We start from the raw sequence: 21,434 nt of genomic DNA, 5'->3' as shown, positions 1-21,434 counted from the left end.
AGAATGAACCATAACAGCTTCCCGACAAAGCGCAGTACGTTGCCGCAAGTCGTCATTTGTGATAACGATAAGAGCGACAGCCCGTCGTTAAAAATGACTGGTCACTCCCCGGTTTTCTTTTTTGCTCAAGGATGCAACTAAACCGTACAAGGGTAATCCCTCCCTTCGCATGATGCTTGCGACCTTTCTGGTTCTGGACAAGCGCGTTGTTTGTGTTTATTTCAGGCGCTTGGCATCGAAAGGCTTAAACCTTTAAACAGCGAAAGGCTGTCACAGTCGCTTCGGTAGCTGCACGTAAAGGCCGGACAATCAGTCTACTTTCAGCACACGCGCTCGCAACCAAGACATATTTGCGAGAAAGGGGCTCCTATATTACCTATAGCGAGAAATGTATCCACAAATTACACCTGATTATCCCGATGTGTTTATGAGCCGCACTCTGGGCCTGTATTCCGTGTTATGACAAAAATATAGTTTGTGCAGTGTCAGTAGCCTAAACATAAAACAGGAAATTGAAGTCATCACATCAACTATCATATATCATAAATTGAAAGAAATAAAACTGAAACTGTACTTCATAATACTCGCACAGCAAACTTTTATGCATGTGATTCATTTCAATTTCCTATCTGTTCCAGGGTAGAAATATGCTGTTCAGTTGGTAAACACAGATTATTTTGCAAAATTTGCTAAGACTTTTGGCTCCAACATATGTTCCTATTGGTCATGCACATTTCTATCTATCAAATATATGGTCGAGACATCACAAAGTCGAATTGTGAATCATTTAAAAGTTCAACCGGCTTCTCCACATAGGGGAAATGCCGTAGGAATTAGAGAATGTAATAATACACAATCATTTGGTTGCATAAACTTCCTGGCTATAGGCATGTAATGAAAAGCTCAAATGTATTACACGGCTTTATCTTTTCGCAGCAATTTCATTCACTGCATTTATAAAGCAATGTACGTGTTTTTTTTTATTTTAGCGCATGAGTCCAAAAACACATAGCAGCTTATTTACCAAAGCGATATAAGTTTCAAAAGCTTGTTAATTAGGTTGTTATTTGAGCAAATAAAACGAGAGACTTTCACACACAGACAAAATAAGCGCCTAAGAGGAACAACTGACTAGTTATTTCAGAAGAATAACTGAGTTTAGCTACGTAGTGTTAAACTATGTAGCTTTAAATAATGCGCAGATTTTATACATCGCCGGATAGGGGTCATTGGAGATCACTGGGCGAGGCCTTCGTCCTGCCATGGACACAAATATAGTCTGATGATGATGATGAAACATTGCCGGAGGTGACCACCTCTCGTGCAAGAAATATTTTTTACAGTTTAATAATTTATTTATTTGCGCCGTCAGCACTCGAAGGCATTACGGAGGAAGTGGGTTGAGCAGGCTAAACAAATAATGCAATGATTAAAAAGTAAATTTCTAATCATATAATTTTAGCTGGTGGTACGTGGAAAAAAGTTCAGTGCGCGCGACGAAGGCAGCTTTACAATTATACCATATTACCTGACCTTACAAGGAATTTAAAAGGAACATAGTAAGTAATTAACAAATTCAGATTACACAACGTACGGTAGCTAATGTTGCACGAAACTTGCGTTTATTTGTACTCTTTATAATTTCTTTGGGGAGGCGATACCATTCAAGGGCTGTGTGAGGCCAGAAAGAGCTGAAGGAAGTTAATGTGACTAAATCTGATACGTATTTTGTACAGCTGATCAATACGATGCCATATATATGGTGACGGAGATACAGTCGTACGCGGACATATCAAGCCAACTTATAACGAATTATTCTGTATATCGAACAGCTGTAAAATCCCCTTGAAAATTCCATGCAAATGTATCGGGCTGGTGCACGCGTATAAAGAACGCTCGTTCACCAGCACATTCGATATATCGAACGCGGCGCCACCCAGAAGACCTCATAGTGCACTTCTTTGTACACTTTGAGGTATTCTGGCACCTCGAGGTGGAGAAGAGATAGTGCAGTCAGTTGAGCCCCGTCAGGCTGTTCAGCTAGCCCTCATGCTACCTCGGACGTCAACATTCCTTCTATCCGATTTTGGAGGCGTCGTAGTGTGGGTTGAGTGCCTATTCATGAGTTCATTTTCCGCAAGCGATGGCCGCTACAAGTGTAAAGAAAGAATCAGCTTGGACTTTTCAATGAAGTTGAAAGTGAACCAGCATTTTTTTTTGCGGGTAAATAAAGTGTGCTTGCTTTTTCCCCTCCCCCATGTTGCGTGCAGTAAGTTAGCGGCTCTCAGATGCACTAACCGGTAAGCCACCGCTTACCTGAGGGCCTATTATTTTATATACCGAATTACCTATATAACGAACTTCTTGCGATCCCCTTCAGATTCGATATATCCGGGTTCGACTGTATCAGTTTACGGGTTACAAATTCAACTTTAGCTTTATTTGGGGTTAGAGTAGCTATTCGATCATAAGTTGAACATATAAAACGAGTGGAGTAAATTTGAGTTCTAATGAGGTAATAAATACAATGGAATTTCACACATTGGATGTATACTCAAATTTTGTTCCTATTAGTGTTTTCTATAGCAACATGAGAGAGGATGGTGGCATTATAAGTGTACAGGAGCCAACAACCCAACGTTCGATCCGCAGTGTTACTAATGTCGATATGCCAGGTAAGATTAGCGGTAATAGGTTGACCAGGTAAGATTAGCGGTACTATGAACACGTGAATACTTTTATGAATATACAGGCTGTAACTCCGTGTTGTTAAGTAAGTAATACCAGTGTCACACGGGCGTTTGGAAGGCCTTCCAACCGATAGTCAGTTGACTCAAAGGTCAAGTTCGAGTTGCTACACGTGCGGTTTCGAAGGCCGCCGCGTCAATAGTCTATCGAGTCAACGGAGCACCCTACAACTCTATTGAAATCTGGATGGCCTTTGAGCAACGGAAGCGGAAACAGCGCGAACATGCCGTCTCGTTCACAGTGTGCTCGTACTCACGGTTAGAAAGAACAAATCCAACCAAAATGCTCTAAAAATACTATACATGAGTGTTATTAATTATTCAATAAACTATTTTCGCCACTTCATATGTGCGAACTGCACGTACTCTCGACAACAGCGACGTGCTTGTGTTCATTCCTTCCTCCATGTTTTCTAGTACACTCTCCCTCTACTCCATGTGTTGCCGGATTCCGTCATATCGCCGCCATTTCGCAACATAAAATAAATTATAGCGTTGTTCAGTGGTTTTAATGTTCTTAAACTTTTGGTTACATGAAAACGAAAATAAAGATCCGCAGCGTCACACAATTTTGCGAGAAACGCCTGAACCACTCAACGGCCTTTCAAAAGTGCCGTGTAGCAGCGCGACAACTCCTTCGAGTCGATAGAGTTGTGGCGTTTCGAAGGCCGTCGACTGGAAGGCCTTCCAAATGTACCCGTGTGACACAGGTATAAGTCGAAGAGTTGTTTTGAATGGGAGTTGCTCAGATGATGTTGCTGCTACGTCTGGTGTGCCGCAGGGCTCCGTGTTGGGGCCGATTTCTTTCCACTTTTTTAATGCGAAAGCATTATATGCCCCATTACGCGAAAAACCGTAGTTGTAGTCGGCGGCGTGACCGAATGACGCTACCAAAAATGGCCGGCGGCAAAGAGTAAAAACGCGTAAAAAATGCTCGAATTGATGACAAATTTAGCAGGCAGGTTCATGTAAACAAAGTAAACTAATCCCTTTGAAAAGAAAAATAGGTAAATTTTGATCTGGGTGGGAATCGAAACCGGGCCTGCGGGGCGCGGAGGAGACCCGACTTTGTCCCCTACAACCGGATAAACTCATCCTAGCCAACTCATCCTAGCTCGCCTCGCCACTCCCGCTCCACCGCGACTCCGAATTCCGTCGCTGCCGAAAATGTATGCAGCCAAGCTCTGGCGAGGAGCCGGCCCCGGCCGCCCCAACTCTCTGCCCTACTCCACCCCAAGCTACCCATCAACGATCATAAAATCATCCTCCGTACGTCCCCGTGGCGGCCTCAACCTTCGGACCATGAACGGCGTTGCGCTTCGCGACGGGATTCTGCAAGCAGCCCGCCTCGGACACCAAGAGGCCAAGCCAGACACCGTAATCATCAACACCCTCCAACACGTCGTCCTCATCAACACTCCTGACCCACAACGCCGACACCACTACCTCCAACAAGACTTTTTGAACAAGACTGGGTGCCCAAGCACATCTACTACTCCTCTGTATATGTAGGTGCTACATCTGAAACAGCCTGAAACCGTAGCCATCTCCTGAAACAGCCCTCCAACCGTACCAAGCCTATGGCCTGATCCCACTTCTGGACCGGACTCAGGCAACCCCCAGTTCCAGTCCCCCAAAAACCACCTGCACAGGAACCCGGCCACCACACCAGTGAGGTGAGCTGGGCAGACGTAGTCTGCCAGGACTCCGCCAACCCCCTCTAGAAAATGTTGCATGTCCGCGCACAGCTCGCCTCCCTCCACAACACCAACCAACGCCTTCAGTTGCAGCTGCATGCCTTCCTGCAGGTCCTCACCCCTACCCCCGCGACAATGATCTCGGCCGCTCATAAACTCCCTCCCCTACTACCTTCTCCTCCTACTCGCGAACAGCCGGCCAAGAAGAGGGCTGCAACTCCCACTACCTCCTCGCCCACACCAACATCGGCTGCGGCAACCCCGGCCCTATCCGCACAATTCGAACAACTCGTGGAGGCCAAAATTCAGGCCGTGGTGCAGACGGCCATCCAAGCCTTCACCCAACAATTCTCCAACCTCACTATCCGTCTAGACGAATTTGCTCGCCCAATTGACGAGCGATTTAAGGAGCAAGATGCCCTCCACGCGACAGCCTGTGCTGCCGCGCGGCCTAAAAAGAAGGCCAAGCTCCACACCCTCCCCACTTCTCCGCTGCAAACTAGACCCTTTAGATGTGGCACCAAATGTGTATTTATATAAAAAAGTTGTCGCAGTTTCACCTGAAAGGCGAAGCATCAATTTATTTATTTATTTTCGTACTCTCAATCGCCCGAAGGCTTTACAGAGAGGAGGGGCAAGAACAAATGTAAGTATTAATGGCGGTCTTGAAATTCTTGGAGTCAGAGATGGCGGTGATGGAGGCAGGGAGGTGGTTCCAGTCTTCCGAGGTTCTTGGTATAAGTGCGTCAGAGTAGATTTTTGTGCGACCAAGGGGTACACCAACTTTCTGGGAATGATCAATGCGAGATGACACGTACGATGGCCGATGTAGTAATTCTTCCTTAAGTGTGAGATCAAAGTAAAATATTTTATGGAAGAGGCACAGTCGAGAACACTGTCGGCGCAGAGCGAGGTCTGGTAGGTCAAGAGTTAGTTTCATTGCGGAGACGCTAGAATAACGACTATAGTTAGAAATTATAAACCGGGCGCTGCGATTCTGGATAAGCTCTAAAGAGTTTGTTAGTGTTACCTGGCCAGGATCCCAAATTGAGCAGGCATACTCAAGTTTGGGTCTGACCAAGGTCTTGTAAAGTGTGAGTTTAACTGTAGTGTTGGCGCGTGAGAAGTTGCGACGCAAAAAACCTAGCATGCGGTTAGCGTTGTTGATAATATAGTTCACATGCAAAGTCCATGATAGATTCTGGGCTATAATGACGCCGAGATATTTGTAAGAAGTCACGGCGATTAGGGGTGTGTTATTAAGAGTGTAATCAGCGGGATTAGTTGAGTAAGGCACTCGAGACACACGCATGCTTTTACACTTGTTAATATTAAGTTTCATTAGCCAATCAGAACACCAGCGGGAAATACTATCAAGGTCAGTCTGTAATGCAGCACGGTCGCAGGAGTTAGAAATTATGCGATATATTACACAATCATCAGCAAACAGTTTTATAGTAGAAGAAACTTGGGTAGGAAGATCATTGATGTATATGAGAAAGAGTAGTGGTCCTAGAACCGACCCCTGAGGTACCCCCGATGTTACTGAAGCGAAAGAAGAATCATGACCGTTAGCCGAAACATATTGAAAGCGGTTAGAAAGAAAACATTTAATCCAACTTAGGACATTGGCATCGAGGTTCAAACTGTCAAGTTTAAGAAAGAGTAGCTGATGTGAGACTGAATCAAATGCCTTAGCGAAATCTAGAAAAATACAGTCGACAACGAAACCATTATCAACAGCGCGAAATAAGTCGTTTGTAAATAACAGAAGTTGTGTTTCACAGGAAAGATATTTTCTAAAACCATGTTGACAAGTAGAAAAAAAAATGAGTTAGATTCAAGAAAACATACCACATGTGAATAGATGACGTGTTCCATGAGCTTGCAAGGTATACTGGTCAATGATATCGGTCTGTAGTTCAGTGGAGAGTGAGAAACACCTGATTTGAGCCAAGGATCCACCCTCCCCACCTTCCAATCACTTGGTATGGTGCAACATTGCAATGACTGTGAGAAAATCTCGCAAAGAATCAATGATGAATACACTGATGTACTTTTCAAAAACTTCGAATTAATACCGTGAGGGCCAGCACTGCTAGAGACCTTTAGGGTTTCGATTAAACGAGAAATACCAATTGAATCAAACACAATAGGATACATGGGGCAAAAACCGGAGTCGGGATAATCAGGATATACAACAGGATTATTATGCGAAAAAAAGGAAATAAATGCATTATTTAATACATCACAACAGTCCTTGTTATCTACAGGAACGCCAGCAGTATCACAAAGCTCAATCAAGGTTTCATTTTTGTTATTGACTGCGCACCAAAATTTTCGAGGATTGTCACGTAGAAGTGTCGGCAGTGTGCTACAATAAAAGTCATCCTTGGCCCGTGCTATAGCCTGTTTGTATTCGTTATCTGCATTAGTGTAAGCAAACCAGCTCGAGGCGTTTGTGGATCTTTTTGTGCGTCGAAATAACCTTTTCTTTTTATTTAGAAGCCGTTTAAGTTGTGCGTTAAACCAAGGTGCCCGAGATTTAGTCGTAATACGCTTCAGTGGGATATAACGGTCCATTAGGTATTTTATTTTATTTTTAAACAAAGCCCAGTTTGCTTCCACCGTGCGAGTGTACAAATTCGGCAAATATTCGCTAATGAAGGATGACAATTCAGAATTAATAGCGGTGACATCAGCATTCTTATAATCACGAATAACTTTGGATGATTTGACCGATGGGGTGCAAGCACGTAAGTCGAAAAGTAGAATGCAGTGATCACTAACGCCAGGAAAATGTTGAACACTTGGAACGAGGTTAGGGGTTGTGGTTAAAATGAGGTCCAAAACGGTAGCGGAATGACTGGAACTTCGTGTCGGATTAGTGACAAGTTGCGTGAGGTTAAAATCAAGACATAGGTTAAGGAACGCAAGGCACTCAGATCCACCCTTTATAACTGTAGGTTGGGTTTTCCAGTCAATCCCTGGAAAGTTAAAATCGCCCACTAAGAATAAAGGGCATGAAGAAAACTGTTGTGTCAAGTTGCTTAAAATGTCGGAAAGTTCATTGCAAAATGTGTTAGTTGAACTAGGTGACCGGTAGCAGGCACTAAAGATGAAGTCTTTGTGATCGATGGTTATTCGAGCGCATACAAATTCCAAATCAGTAGAAATAGTTATCTCGCGGCAAGATATGGTATCACGGACGGCTATAAGCACTCCGCCGCCTGTCCGCTGCTCGCGGTCTCGACGAAAAAACTTTGTTACTTTCACATTCAAAAATTTCGTGATTAGCTATCTGATTTGAGAGCCACGTTTCTGTAAGAATGACTATGTCCGCTGAACACGTGTCTATTAGAGAGGACAAAGATTCGCGTTTGTTACCTACGCTGCGCACGTTAGAATAGAAGACAGAGACCTGTTTACGATTCGGGTTAGTAATAAGCTATGACGTTGCTGCATGTGCACTGCTAGTACCTGTGGAAGAACGGTTGTTATTGTTAGTGACAGGAGCCACGCCTGAATGAAGTTCGCAAACCTGGTCAGTAGTGGGACAATACACGTAGGTTTTCCTATTTATATGCAGTTTGTTAAGACGAAGTGTGTACTGTTGGCCGCTATTCTTGCCGAATTCAATAAGTTTCTTTCGACATTGACGTGTAGCTCGGCAAAAGTCCTCAGCCACAGATATGCCTGTACCGCGAAATTTTGAACGCTGAGAAAGGATGTTGTCCTTCAGGTTTGAGGAACCAAATTTTACTATTATTGGCCGTGTTTTGCCCAAGACGTGCGTACCCAGACAGTGTGCGCGTGAAATGCTGTCATCAGGAAACGTAAGATTTAAAATACGGGTGAGCGACTCACGAACATGGCACTCGGACTGCGCCCAGGTTTCCGCAGGACTATCGACAAGCCCGTAAAAGATCAAATTGTCACGTCGCGATCTATCCTCAAGTTCATCGAGCCGTGAATTTAGTATTACAGTTTCATTCATAACACTGCTCACAATACCAGGTAGGTTCTCGTCATGCCGAGATGAATCAAACGATTCAACAACGGATTCGACCGCGGAAAATCTGGTTGTTATGTCAGACACCTTTTGTTCCAGTTGTTCTTGATTCCGTCTTACTTCGGTTAGCATTTGCATCATCTCAGCATGACCTGCATCTACTTTTGCTGACAATGTGGCAATCGCAACCAGAACGTCACTATCATTGGCAGGCCCTGGATTCGTTTCAACGTCGCCAGCCAACAACAACAACATGACAACATGCGCACATTCACTAACAATATCCAAAAGAACTATTCGGCTTGGGAGGAGCAGCAGGCAAACATCATGTGAGCGTTTAGCATGTAAAGAGGGATATTTACTGACCTGCACAACGAAGCAGAAAGGATTGAAAACCGGCTGCATAGCTGCTGCTCCTCCGTGCCCACTAAAGGGAAACGATGCCGGCGGTGCGTTTAAATCTGTGGTGGTGACTGATGCCGTTGCCGATGACACTGTCCTGGCGAAGCCCGTCAATGTTACCGTGTGCTCCCTCAGTGGCAAAGAAACGTTTGGAAAATGCAGCACCGGTATCCCGGAAGGTAATGGTACGACAGCGACTGATCCATCAGGCGGCAAGGGCGGCCATGCTGATAACAAGGCCTGCACAACGAAGCAGAAAGGATTGAAAACCGGCTGCATAGCTGCTGCTCCTCCGTGCCCACTAAAGGGAAACGATGCCGGCGGTGCGTTTAAATCTGTGGTGGTGACTGATGCCGTTGCCGATGACACTGTCCTGGTGAAGCCCGTCAATGGTGCCGTGTGCTCCCTCAGGGGCAAAGAAACGTTTGGAAAATGCAGCACCGGTATCCCGGAAGGTAATGGTACGACAGCGACTGATCCATCAGGCGGCAAGGGCGGCCATGCTGATAACAAGGCCTGCACAACGAAGCAGAAAGGATTGAAAACCGGCTGCATAGCTGCTGCTCCTCCGTGCCCACTAAAGTGAAACGATGCCGGCGGTGCGTTTAAATCTGTGGTGGTGACTGATGCCGTTGCCGATGACACTGTCCTGGTGAAGCCCGTCAATGTTGCCGTGTGCTCCCTCAGTGGCAAAGAAACGTTTGGAAAATGCAGCACCGGTATCCCGGAAGGTAATGGTACGACAGCGACTGATCCATCAGGCGGCAAGGGCGGCCATGCTGATAACAAGGCCTGCACAACGAAGCAGAAAGGATTGAAAACCGGCTGCATAGCTGCTGCTCCTCCGTGCCCACTAAAGGGAAACGATGCCGGCGGTGCGTTTAAATCTGTGGTGGTGACTGATGCCGTTGCCGATGACACTGTCCTGGTGAAGCCCGTCAATGGTGCCGTGTGCTCCCTCAGTGGCAAAGAAACGTTTGGAAAATGCAGCACCGGTATCCCGGAAGGTAATGGTACGACAGCGACTGATCCATCAGGCGGCAAGGGCGGCCATGCTGATAACAAGGCCTGCACAACGAAGCAGAAAGGATTGAAAACCGGCTGCATAGCTGCTGCTCCTCCGTGCCCACTAAAGTGAAACGATGCCGGCGGTGCGTTTAAATCTGTGGTGGTGACTGATGCCGTTGCCGATGACACTGTCCTGGTGAAGCCCGTCAATGTTGCCGTGTGCGCACTCAGTGGCAAAGAAACGTTTGGAAAATGCAGCACCGGTATCCCGGAAGGTAATGGTACGACAGCGACTGATCCATCAGGCGGCAAGGGCGGCCATGCTGATAACAAGGCCTGCACAACGAAGCAGAAAGGATTGAAAACCGGCTGCATAGCTGCTGCTCCTCCGTGCCCACTACAAATTTGCGATAGCAAATTTGTAGAGAGCTACACGGAGTAATGATAGTAGCTTTATCAGCTGTATAAACTTGGACATGCAGCAGCACCGGCAACACGCAGAACTGTTGTCGACGCCGTCGGCGTTTTGCCCGCGTTCGCACAAAATGCGTGTGGCGTTGGTGACTGTTGCCGGAGCCTCTGATATAAATAGGCACTTGGTGCCGCAGCTAAACGTCGCCTCCCTCCCCCTCCCTCCCACGGCCTTTCGCGCGTCGGAAGAAGGCACGTTTGCTCTACATACGCAGTTGCTTACGGTGATTGTAAAGGAGGAAAGAGACGCCTACTTCTGCAGCGCTTAAGGGAGCACGGCGCAGAACGCGCGTTTGTTCTCCGCCGTGGGTTCACTTCCCGTGAAAGCATGCGTCCCTCGCGCCCTTTCACTCGCACATACAGCGTTCGGCGGCGCGCGGCGACCATTTCATCTCCATTGACGTCATACGGAACCTCACGGCGACGGCGACGGCAACGACGACGGCGACGCCGACGGCAGAAATCTGCTTTGGAGTGTCCATATAATTGCTATCGCAATAAAACGTTGCGAGGCGAGAAGGTGGTAAAGACTTCTCACGTTGCTCGACGAGTTTCCCCTTCTGATCTCATCGAAAACCTCCGCGCCGCCCCCAGAGGCCCTGGCAACAGTCACCAACGCCGCGCGCGTTCGGTGCGAACGCGGGCAAAACGGCGATGGCGTCGACAACAGTTCTGCGTGTTGCGGGTGCTGCTGCATGTCCAAGTTTATACAGCTGATAAAACTGCTATCCTTACTCCGTATAGGTCTCTACTAAGTTGCTATCGCCATTGGTGCTTCGCCTTTCGGGTGTCTCCTTGCCTTACCCCTTGTATTTATGTCCAATTGAACGCCGCGGAGCGCTCCTTCGAGTTACGAACTCGTGGGCAAGCGGGTGCGTTCAGACGTTTAGCGCGTTTTCATTTGGCCTCGCCGAAGCGCCGTTAGAACGCAGGGGAGAACTTGCACGGAGGCGGAACGTGCGGAAAAAACATTTCACCAAAGCAGCGTTGTACACATTCCTCTAAAACAGGAACGAAAGCTCGTTCCTCGTTCCTTCCCAATCTTGGAACGAGTTCCCGTTACAAGATACTTTAAGGCGAATGGAACGCGTTCCAGTTACATTTATAACATTGTAACGTGTCGTTACATTAACGTTACCTTTGATTTTTTGAAATTAAAATGTGGTGTCGGATAATGTTGCGACGAAATAAAGTGTGCAATTTAAATCTCACATCAAACTAAGTATATTATAAGAATTTGAACATTGCCGACGGCACATTATCTGGAGATAAAAGGAATCCAAAGCAACGCTCCTAGACGAATTTTTTTTTCAAGCAGCACCGGACATACTCCAGACATGTTTAACTGCCACTTTGGTGCTCGTCTTTTACAAGTGCAACACATACGGCGCTTTCCACTTCGGTCTTCAAATGCGCAGTCAGGATACTGCGCTTCAGATCTGCAAATAGAAAGTTACTCGCATGCACCAATATCTCCTGAGACCCGGACACAACAACGGGACATAATCGCTCTTGACGGTAGTTTTATTGCGATAGCAATTTTATGGACACTCCAAAGCAGATTTCTGCCGTCGGCGTCGCCGTCGCCGTCGCCGTCGCCGTGAGGTTCCGTATGACGTCAATGGAGATGAAATCGTCGCCGCGCGCCGCCGAACGCTGTATGTGCGAGTGAAAGGGCGCGAGGGACGCGCGCTTTCACGGGGAGTGAACGCACGGCGGAGAACAAACGCGCATTCTGTACCGTGCTCCCTTAAGGGCTGCAGAAGTAGGCGTCTCTTTCCTCCATTACAATCACCATATATGTAGAGCAAACGCGCCTCCTTCTGACGCACGAAAGGCCATGGGGGCGGGGGGGGAGGGGGAGGGAAGGGAGGGGACGTTTAGCTGCGGCACCAAGTACCTATTTATATCAGAGGCTCCGGCAACAGTCACCAACGCCGCACGCATTTTGAGCGAACGCGGGCAAAACGCCGACGGCGTCGACAACAGTTCTGCGTGTTGCCGGTGCTGCTGCATGTCCAAGTTTATACAGCTGATAAAGCTAATATTATTACTCCGTATAGCTGTCTACCAATTTGCTATCGCAATTGATGCTTCGCCTTTCAGGTGAAACTGCGACAACTTTTTTATTGCCTACTGTTATGTCATGAACTTGAAAAACAGTTTTTAAAATTTCAATAGTGTAGCACCACTGTAGGATGACGTGACAGCGGCCGTACGAGCCGTGCCGTCGTCCCTACTGAAAATGGCGAAGGTGGTGAGCCAAGCGGCGGCTGCGACGACCAGCGTGGCTAGCTTCTAGAACGACACTAGGCATGGCGAGCTTGCGCCTCGAGCACGCGCTGTGCTTCTTAAATTTTTCACTTCTTTGACAGCCGGCGCTAAGGCACCGGCTGAGAGCGCCGACCAAAGGGCACCGCGTTGCGGCGTCGGTGGGCGCTATAATACCACGGAAAGATGCCAAAGGCTCCGCCTCCATGTACATGAAAAAAATGCCTATCTCCATCATCTCCTCATGTATGCTGTGGTAAAAACTGCATTTCATTGTTTGAACGCTGAGATGAAGATGGAACTACGTGTAGTACATTGCCATATTGCTGCCGCGTCCGGTATTTTCACGAAATCTCGGTGACTTCGACATACGCCTCGAAGTCTTTCGGCCGTGTGGGGTGACACAGAGGTCTAGACCAATTTATTGTCAAATTTCTCGAAAGCGGATGACAAGAATATGAGTAAACCACTTCTTTACAGTAGTTACACATGCACCGTTCTTCACACCCAGAGTGAATATTTTGCGTAATCACTTCCGAGTGAATTTCGAAAAAAAAGTGGAAGGCAATGTGCAATGTATTGTACGAGGGGTCTCAGGAGGATATAATTGAATGTCTGCACAAGAAACCGCATCGAAAGGAACAATACTTAGGCGTTTAATGAATGCTGATCCAATATTGCAGTATGAGCGAAAAAATAAATGTCCAGAATAGATGTTCTTAATTTAGTAAAGACCCTTGTTTGAACTCGGCAAGAGTTACATCTCGATGTTAGTGCCCGACAGGCCACCATGGCGGAAAGAAACTACAGAAGGGAGCGTCACGTGGCAATCTTGAAGCCTAGTCATTAAAAAAATATAATGCAGAACTCGCGAAAAAAAATGCACCATAGTCATGTGACAGACAAGCGGTAGTTCTTTGCGCCTTGCATGATGTGCTGCATACGTGCGTGCGTCGGTGCGCCTGTTTAGTGCCGTGGAACGTTTACAGAAGGAACGCCGTTCCCTCTGCCGTCCCTTTGTAAAAATAACGAGTTACCATTACAGTTCCACCGAGCTTTAAAGGAATCGTGGCATACCTCCGTTCCTCCCAAAAGGAACTAGTTCCTGGAACGCCGTTCCGTACAAAACTGCACCAAAGGGAATATATCGCTTTCGATTAGCCACACGTAAGCAGTTTGAAATGTCTCTGCCGAATTTCTTTTTTTTTTAAGAGCGAAGCTGTTTAAGCCAGCCGTAATTTGTGGTGCGTATCAAGAAACTACCAAAAAAAGAAATTAATAAACTATCTTGCAGAGGTGGGTTTCGAGGCCGCGTACCTCCGGTCCCAAAGCGAGCGTCGGAACCACTAGGCTATACAGCCACGCTGCCAGAACATGCATATATGCTAACCATATGATTGCGTTCGAGCGTCGTCGTATTCCTCCACAGCTGGCGCGTTTGCACGCTCGTGCTCTGCGAGGTGAACAGGTTTTGCATGCTATGAGAGCGAGAGAGAGAGACAGCGACGCATTCACGGAGCGGGTCTCCTGGAACGCGGTGTCGGTGTTGCAAGCTGCGCTGTGCAACGCGCAGTGTCGGCCGTAAGTCCGAGACGCGCGAAAAGAAATTATCGTCCACATGAGTAATACGATGAAAAGTTCGCGCGCACTTCCGGAAAATGCTGGGCTACGATCACACAGCTTCGCTGTTTCAAGCGTTGCGCGGCCTAGTGCAAGGTTTTTTATTAGCAATATGTGTGATATTATTGAACCGGGATACAACTTTTGTGGATGATTGTGTACTGTGTGCAAGGGCATCTAATGAGTCATTGTTTTTATTGGCGGCCGACTTGAAGCGCGTATAAAAATGTTGTGTCACTAATAGCATGGCCCTAAACATAAATAATTATGTAGACATCACCTTCACTACAAAAATGTTACAAATATCAGATATAAGTATTTGTTAAGTGGCCAGTTGAAATAAAAAAAGTTGTCGCAGTTTCACCTGAAAGGCGAAGCATCAATTGCGATAGCAAACTTGTAGAGAGCTATACGGAGTAATGATATTAGCTTTATCAGCTGTATAAACTTGGACATGCAGCAACATCGGCAACACGCAGAACTGTTGAAGACGCCATCGGCGTTTTGCCCGCGTTCGCTCAAAATGCGTGCGGCGTTGGTGACTGTTGCCGGAGCCTCTGATATAAATAGGCACTGCGTGCCGCAGCTAAACGTCGCCTCCCTTCCCTCCCCCTCCCCCACGGCCTCTCGCTCGTCGAAAGAAGGCGCGTTTGCTCTACATACATGGTGATTGTGAAGGAGAACAGAGACGCCTACTTTTGCAGCCCTTAAGCGAGCACGGCGCAGAACGCGCGTTTGTTCTCCGCCGTGCGTTCACTCCCCGTGAAAGACGCGCCCCTCGCGCCCTTTCACTCGCACATACAGCGTTCGGCGTGACGATTTCTTCTCCAAATGACGTCATACGGAACCTCACGGCGACGGCGACGGCGACGGCGACGCCGACGGCGACGGCGACGCCGACGGCGACGGCGACGGCGACGCCGACGGCAGAAATCTGCTTTTGAGTGTCCATATAATTGCTATCGCAATAAAAATAATTCACCTTTGAAATATTTAGGTCTTATGCTGTCAGAGGATGGCTCTTGGTCATGAAATCTCAATACCGTAGTTAGAAATGCCGGGCATGCCCTTCACTTGCAACAAAGTTTAAAACACATAAGTATTAACGTAAAAGAGCAGCGTAAAAAACAAATTTTACCAAAGTTGGTGTAGGCAGTTTCTACCTACACCAACTTTGGTGTAGGCAGAAACTGCAGAAACTGTAGGCAGAAACTGTAGGCAGAAATGCGGTTTCTGATGTGCATATCAATGCAGCATTGGGTGAACGTTAAAGAACCCCAGGTGAACTAAAGTAATCCGGAGTCCCCCACCACGGCGTGCCTCATAATCAGATTGTGGTTTTGGCACGTAAAGCCCAACAATAAATTTTTTGCATATTAATGCTCTAGAAAAAGTCCAATTCGTCGCGACAATGTTCGACCTGGGGATATACAACCACTTTCTAAGTGTAAGAGGAAAAAATAACTTGACTGGATCCTTTTGCTTGAACAGGGAAGCACGTTACGTCTTAAATTGTTTTACTCAAACTTTCATAATCATATTGACACGTATACATGTTTATCTTTCACCGGTGACCACTTTTCACCGGCTAACAAATGTTAAACGTAATCGCTAGGCACAGGACGCGCCTGCAGGTATCGCAAGTTTCTGGAACGTTATCGATGCTTCTATCCGTTGTCTCTTGTCACCGACGCTCATGTCATCTGATTGTATGAGCAACGTGAATTATTTAGAACTTTCTGGAAGACACGCGGGTACCACGGATTATTCTGGGACCTTCGATGACTCATGTATAAAAGCCGACGCGTTTCGCCGCTGATCAGATTTCGACGATCGCCGTCTGTGTTCGCCGCTTTCGTTGTGCTTCGAGTGTAGCTGTGGGCCTGCAAGGGTTCGCCGTCAGCGCGCCACGTCCACAGCTTGGCGAGCGGTCACGTGACATCGCCGACTACCTCGCCAGAGCCCAGTGGCAATCACGACAACCCTCACGCTCGCCATCACCAGGCCGCTACATCTCGCCCCGGGTTGGGCCGGGTAAGGGCTGTATGCTGGCCCAACCCGGGGCCGATCTCCTAGCCCTTACCCAGGAAACTAAAGGCAGCAACCGATGGAGGTGCGGTTGCTGTACGACGCAATGCTGAAGATACTCCGCCGCCGACGAACTAAATTCACGAATCATCATGACGAGGTATCAGCATAGCGCCTGGCAAGAGCCTTGACGACAACACTTCGCCGCCGAAAGTAGACCTGCCAACGCGACGTAGCAGCAGCGCAGCAAGCCGACGCAGCCGTGATCCGACGCCACGACTTAACCGTAACGCCAGACGATGGTCTACCGATCTAGACGTGCTATTCGTTGGTCATAACGTTACCGCTCTCGTCGACACTGAAGCCGACTATTCCGTCTGCAGTGGCGAGTTCGCCGCCAAGTTGAAGAAGGTGGAAACGGCCTGGCAAGGACCCGATATCCGGACAGCGGGAGGCCACCTAATAACGCCGGCTGGAATCTGCACAGCGCGAGTCACGGTAAACAACGCACTTACCTGGCGAGCTTCGGAATCCTGCAGCACGGCTCCAGGGATGTTATCCTAGGCATGGACTTTCTAAACCAACACGGTGCAGTCATCGACTTAAGGTCCAAGTCGATAACGCTTTCAACGCACCACGTGACACCACCGGATACAAACACCAGTTACCATGCCTTGAATGTGCTAGAACAAGCCACCGTTCCGCCTCGCTCCAGCGTAATGATTTCCGTCGGTGCCGAAGTGCCTACAGACATGGAGGGTGTCATCGAGGGCGATCATCACTTACTGCATCACCGTGAAATTTGCGTCGCTAGAGGCGTAGGTGAGCTACATGAAGGCAAAGCAAGAGTGATGCTTACGAGCTTCAGCCACGAATACAAGCACAATAACAAAGGCACCATGGTCGCCTACATCGACGAAATAGTACAATGCAGCGGTGCTTTCGCTTCACGGATTCTAGTGCACCTGCAACGATGACTGTAGTACCTGAACCAACTTTCGACGTCACTCAGAACCTTCCCAATCATAAGAAAGAATAGCTAAAAGCTCTGCTCCTGCAATACAAGAACTGCTTCTCGTCGTCGTCAAAAGTTCGACAAACCTCTGTCGCCAAACACCGCATCATAACCGACGAATATGTCCGCCCACTCGGTCAGAGCTCCTACCGAGTTTTCGCGCGCGAACGCGAGGCCATAAGGCAACAAGTCGACGAAATGCTACGCGACGACATCATCCAGCCATCCAAGAGTCCGTGGGCGTCCCCCGTGGTGTTAGTAAAGAAGAAGGATGGAACGCTACGTTTCTGCGTCGATTATCGTCGCCTCAATAAAATCGCGAAGAAGGACGTATACCCTCTCCCACGTATTGACGACGCCTTGGATCGACTCTACAACGCAAAGTACTTTTTGCCAATGGACCTCAACACCGGCTACTGGCAGGTCGAAGTCGACGAGAGGGACCGGGAGAAGAGCGCCTTTATAACACCAGACGGACTGTTCGAGTTCAAGGTCATGTCGTTTGGTCTTTGCTGGGCACCTGCGACTTTCCAACGCGTCATGGATAATGTACTGGCAGGCTTGAAGTGGCAGACTTGCCTCGTCTATTTGGACGACGTCGTTTGCCTCAAGCTTCGAGGAACACCTCCGGCGCCTTCAAAAGTTATTCATGTTATCAAGACCTCCGGACTCACGTTAAAGCCAGAAAAGTGCCGCTTCGCATACGAGGAGCCCTTGTTTTTGGGCCACGCCATCAACAAGTCTGGAGTTTGCCCTGACCCACAGAAAACTGCGGCCATCGCTGACTTTCCTCCGCCCGCCGACAAGAAGGCAGTCCGTAGATTTCTTGGACTGCGCGCCTGTTACAGGCGCTTCGTGAAGGACTTTTCACGGATCGCTGAGCCACTGACGTACCTCACGAAGGCCGACGCCGAGTTCAAGTGGGAGACGCCGCAAGTCGAAGCATTTGAAGAACTGAAGCGACGCCTGCAATCGCCGCCAATACTTGCACATTTCGACGAAAAAGACGATACCGAAGTGCACACCGACGCAATCAGTGTAGGACTCAGCACTGTGCTTGTGCAGAGGACTGACGGACTAGAAAGGGTTGTAAGTTACGCTAGCCGGTCGCTGTCGAAGGCGGAAACAAATTATTCCACAACCGAAAAGGAATGCCTCGCCATCATCTGGGCTACATCAAAGTTTCGTCCCTACCTCTATGGCAGGCCCTTCAAAGTTGTCAGCGACCACCACGCCTTGTGTTGGCTAGCTAACTGGAAGGATCCTTCAGGTCGCCTCGCACAATGGAGTCTGACGCTTCAAGCATTCGACAACACCGTCGTTTACAAGTCCGGGCGAAAGCACTCTGACGCCGACTGCTTGTCTCGCGCCCCCGTTGAACCGCCGCCACAGGACGACCAGGATGACGACACTTTGTCGGGACCCATCAGTCTTTGTCTGCTCGTCTGGCGCCCTCGTCGAACCGCCGCCACAGGATGACCAGGATGACGATACTTTCATGGGGCCCAACAACAGCGATCTGACCCGGAACTAATGAGCCTTGTAGACTGCCTGGAAGGCAAGACCGTCATTGTGCCCAAGGTGTTCAGGCGAGGATTGGCGTCGTTTTTCTTGCAAAACGACATTCTCTTAAAGACGAACTTCTCGACTGTTCGAGCCAACTACCTCCTCGTGGTACCCTCAGCATTGCGTCCAGAGGTTCTGCGAGCTCTCCATAGCGACCCAACGGCTGGACACCTCAGTTTTTCCCGCACGCTCGCGAGGATCCAAGAAAAATGCTACTGGCCTCGCCTCTCTGCCGACGTCGCCCATTGCGTAAGGACATGCCGAGACTCTCAGCGACGCAAAACACCGCGGACAAGGCCAGCCGGACTTCTACAGCCGATCGAGCCACCTTGCCGACTGTTCCAGATGATTGGGATGGTCATACTGGGGCCTTTCCCGACGTCGACGTCCGGGAATAAATGGATCGTCGTAGCTACGGACTACCTCACGCGCTACGCCGAAACAAAAGCCTTGCCCAAAGGCAGTGCCGCCGAGGTAGCCCGATTTTTCATTGAGAACACCCTCCTGTGTCACGGCGCCGCAGAAGTCCTCGTCAACGACAGAGGTACAGCCTTTACGGCAGAACTAACTCAAGCCATCCTGCGATACAGCCACACAAGCCATCGCCGAACCACCGCCTACCACCCGCAGACGAATGGCCTCACCGAGCACCTAAATAAGACCATCGGCGACATGCTGGCAATGTACGTCGACTTCGAACACAAGACGTGGGATGCCATCCTTCCGCACGTGACCTTCGCATACAACACGGCCGTGCAAGAAACGACGCACGTGGCGCCGTTCAACCTGGTCTACGGAAGGAACCCGGCAACGACGCTTGATGCCATGCTACCGGACGTCACTGACGAAGAAAATCTCGACGTTGCCAGCTATTTGCAGTGTGCCGAAGAAGGCCGACAACTCGCCCGCCTGCGCATCACGAACCAGCAGAGGACCGACAGCCGACACTACAATCTTCGACGACGCTACGTCGAGTACCAGCCCGGCGACAGTGTTTAGGTCTGGACTCCGATACGCCGACGAGGACTTAGCGAGAAACTGTTACGTCGCTATTTCGGACCATATAAGATCATCCGACGTATTGGCACACTGGACTATGAGGTCGTGCCAGATGGCATTTCGTAATCACAGCGGCGCCGGGCACGACGTGAAGTCATAGAGTTTCTCACTATAACACCTAGAGGGTAAACTGGCGCCACCGTCTATGCCATTTTCTTAAAGGGCGCCGTGCCCTCATGGGAATGACGGGATATGTGTCTGCGAGGATTGTGTTGGCTGGTGTTGTACGAGGCCCCGTCTAAAACGTGTCTATATGGCTACACAAATAATGCATTCTTAGAATAAAATCGACATAAAAGGCTTTCATTCACCCATATTACATCTCCCAATAAAGTTTACTCACCTGCAATGCAGCATAAAGCAAGAACAGACGACAAGTTGTTCCAAAGCGAGGGAGAATCTTTTCGTCGGCCCTCCAACTTTAGCGGCCAGCTGATACCTATTACGTTCCATAGAATTCTGCATTGAATAGTATGTCGTCAAAATTAAACAAAACATGTTTTTGTGTAATAATAAAGCTAAAGCAGTATTTTACGTGCTGTTTTAGCAGGAAATGAATCATTGTGACAGACGAACGGTGCTAGCCAGGCGCGTCTTTAAGGCGTTCTGGCTCTCCAAGAACGATGCCAATCCGAAGTCACAATATACCGGCATTCCCATGGATACCACAGCGCAGCAGCGCCAGTTTTCCCTCTAGGTAATATAGTGAGAAACTCTACACGTGAAGTCATCCATGTGGTGCGTCCTAGCGCTTTCTACGCCCGCTGACGAACTTCGGTACTTTGTTACTTTGTTATTGTTTGTTGTTGTTTTTATTGCGATAGCAATTATATGGACACTTAAACCGGATTTCTGCCGTCGCCGTCACCGTGAGGTTCCGTATAGATTCCAAGGGCCATAAAATCGTCGCTGCGCGCCGTATGCGCGAGCGAAAGCGCGAGGGGGGGGGGGACGCGCGCGCTATCACGGAGAGCGAACGCACGGCCGAAAGCAAACGCGACCGTCGCGCGAAAGGCCATGGGGGTATGGGAGGGAGGGAGGCGGGGCGACGCTGTGCTCCGGCACCAAAGGCGTATCTTGCAATCGGGCGTAAGGGGAACTTGCCACTCTATCTCCCACGCGAAAGCAACAAAGCGGTAAGGCAGCGCGGGGAGGGAGGGGGGGGGGGGGACGCAGCTTCTTCTCTGCCAACAACTCCGTTCGTACTTTGCCCGGCTGTGGCCGTCGCCCGCACGGTCTCCTATTTCCACACGGCTCTGACCTTTGTATGCGCTGTGCATCCGCCGTTCAGTTTCCTTTGAAGCGATAGACCCCACGAGCCTTGCCCGCTGCGACGGCTGCGATTGCTGCCAGCGTTTTGATAGTCGTTGTATGCGGTCATTCAGTGTGATCTATTCATGTTTGCTTGTGCGCGCGGACACCACGCTTGTTAATTCAGTTAGTAAGCGGATGTGTCCAAGTATATGCAGCCGATAGAACTACTATCCCTACTCCGAATAGCTCTCTACTAATTCGCTATCGTTATTGATGCTTCGCCT

At 48.7% G+C, this 21,434-nt stretch overlaps 1 protein-coding gene across 1 annotated transcript; it reads right to left on the bottom strand.

Annotated features, from left to right (window-relative positions):
• Positions 1-7,723: 7,723 nt before the first annotated feature.
• Positions 7,724-8,925, bottom strand: LOC125940794 (uncharacterized). Its single transcript, XM_049657367.1, has one exon. The coding sequence runs from the start codon at positions 8,859-8,861 to the stop codon at positions 7,893-7,895; it is 969 nt and encodes a 322-aa protein (XP_049513324.1). The 5' UTR covers positions 8,862-8,925; the 3' UTR covers positions 7,724-7,892.
• Between the last annotated feature and the right edge of the window lie 12,509 nt (positions 8,926-21,434).

The sequence above is a fragment of the Dermacentor silvarum genome, chromosome 10, assembly GCF_013339745.2.
Source record: "Dermacentor silvarum isolate Dsil-2018 chromosome 10, BIME_Dsil_1.4, whole genome shotgun sequence".
Taxonomy (NCBI): Eukaryota; Metazoa; Arthropoda; class Arachnida; order Ixodida; family Ixodidae; genus Dermacentor; species Dermacentor silvarum.
This window is presented reverse-complemented; position numbering and strand designations above follow the sequence as displayed.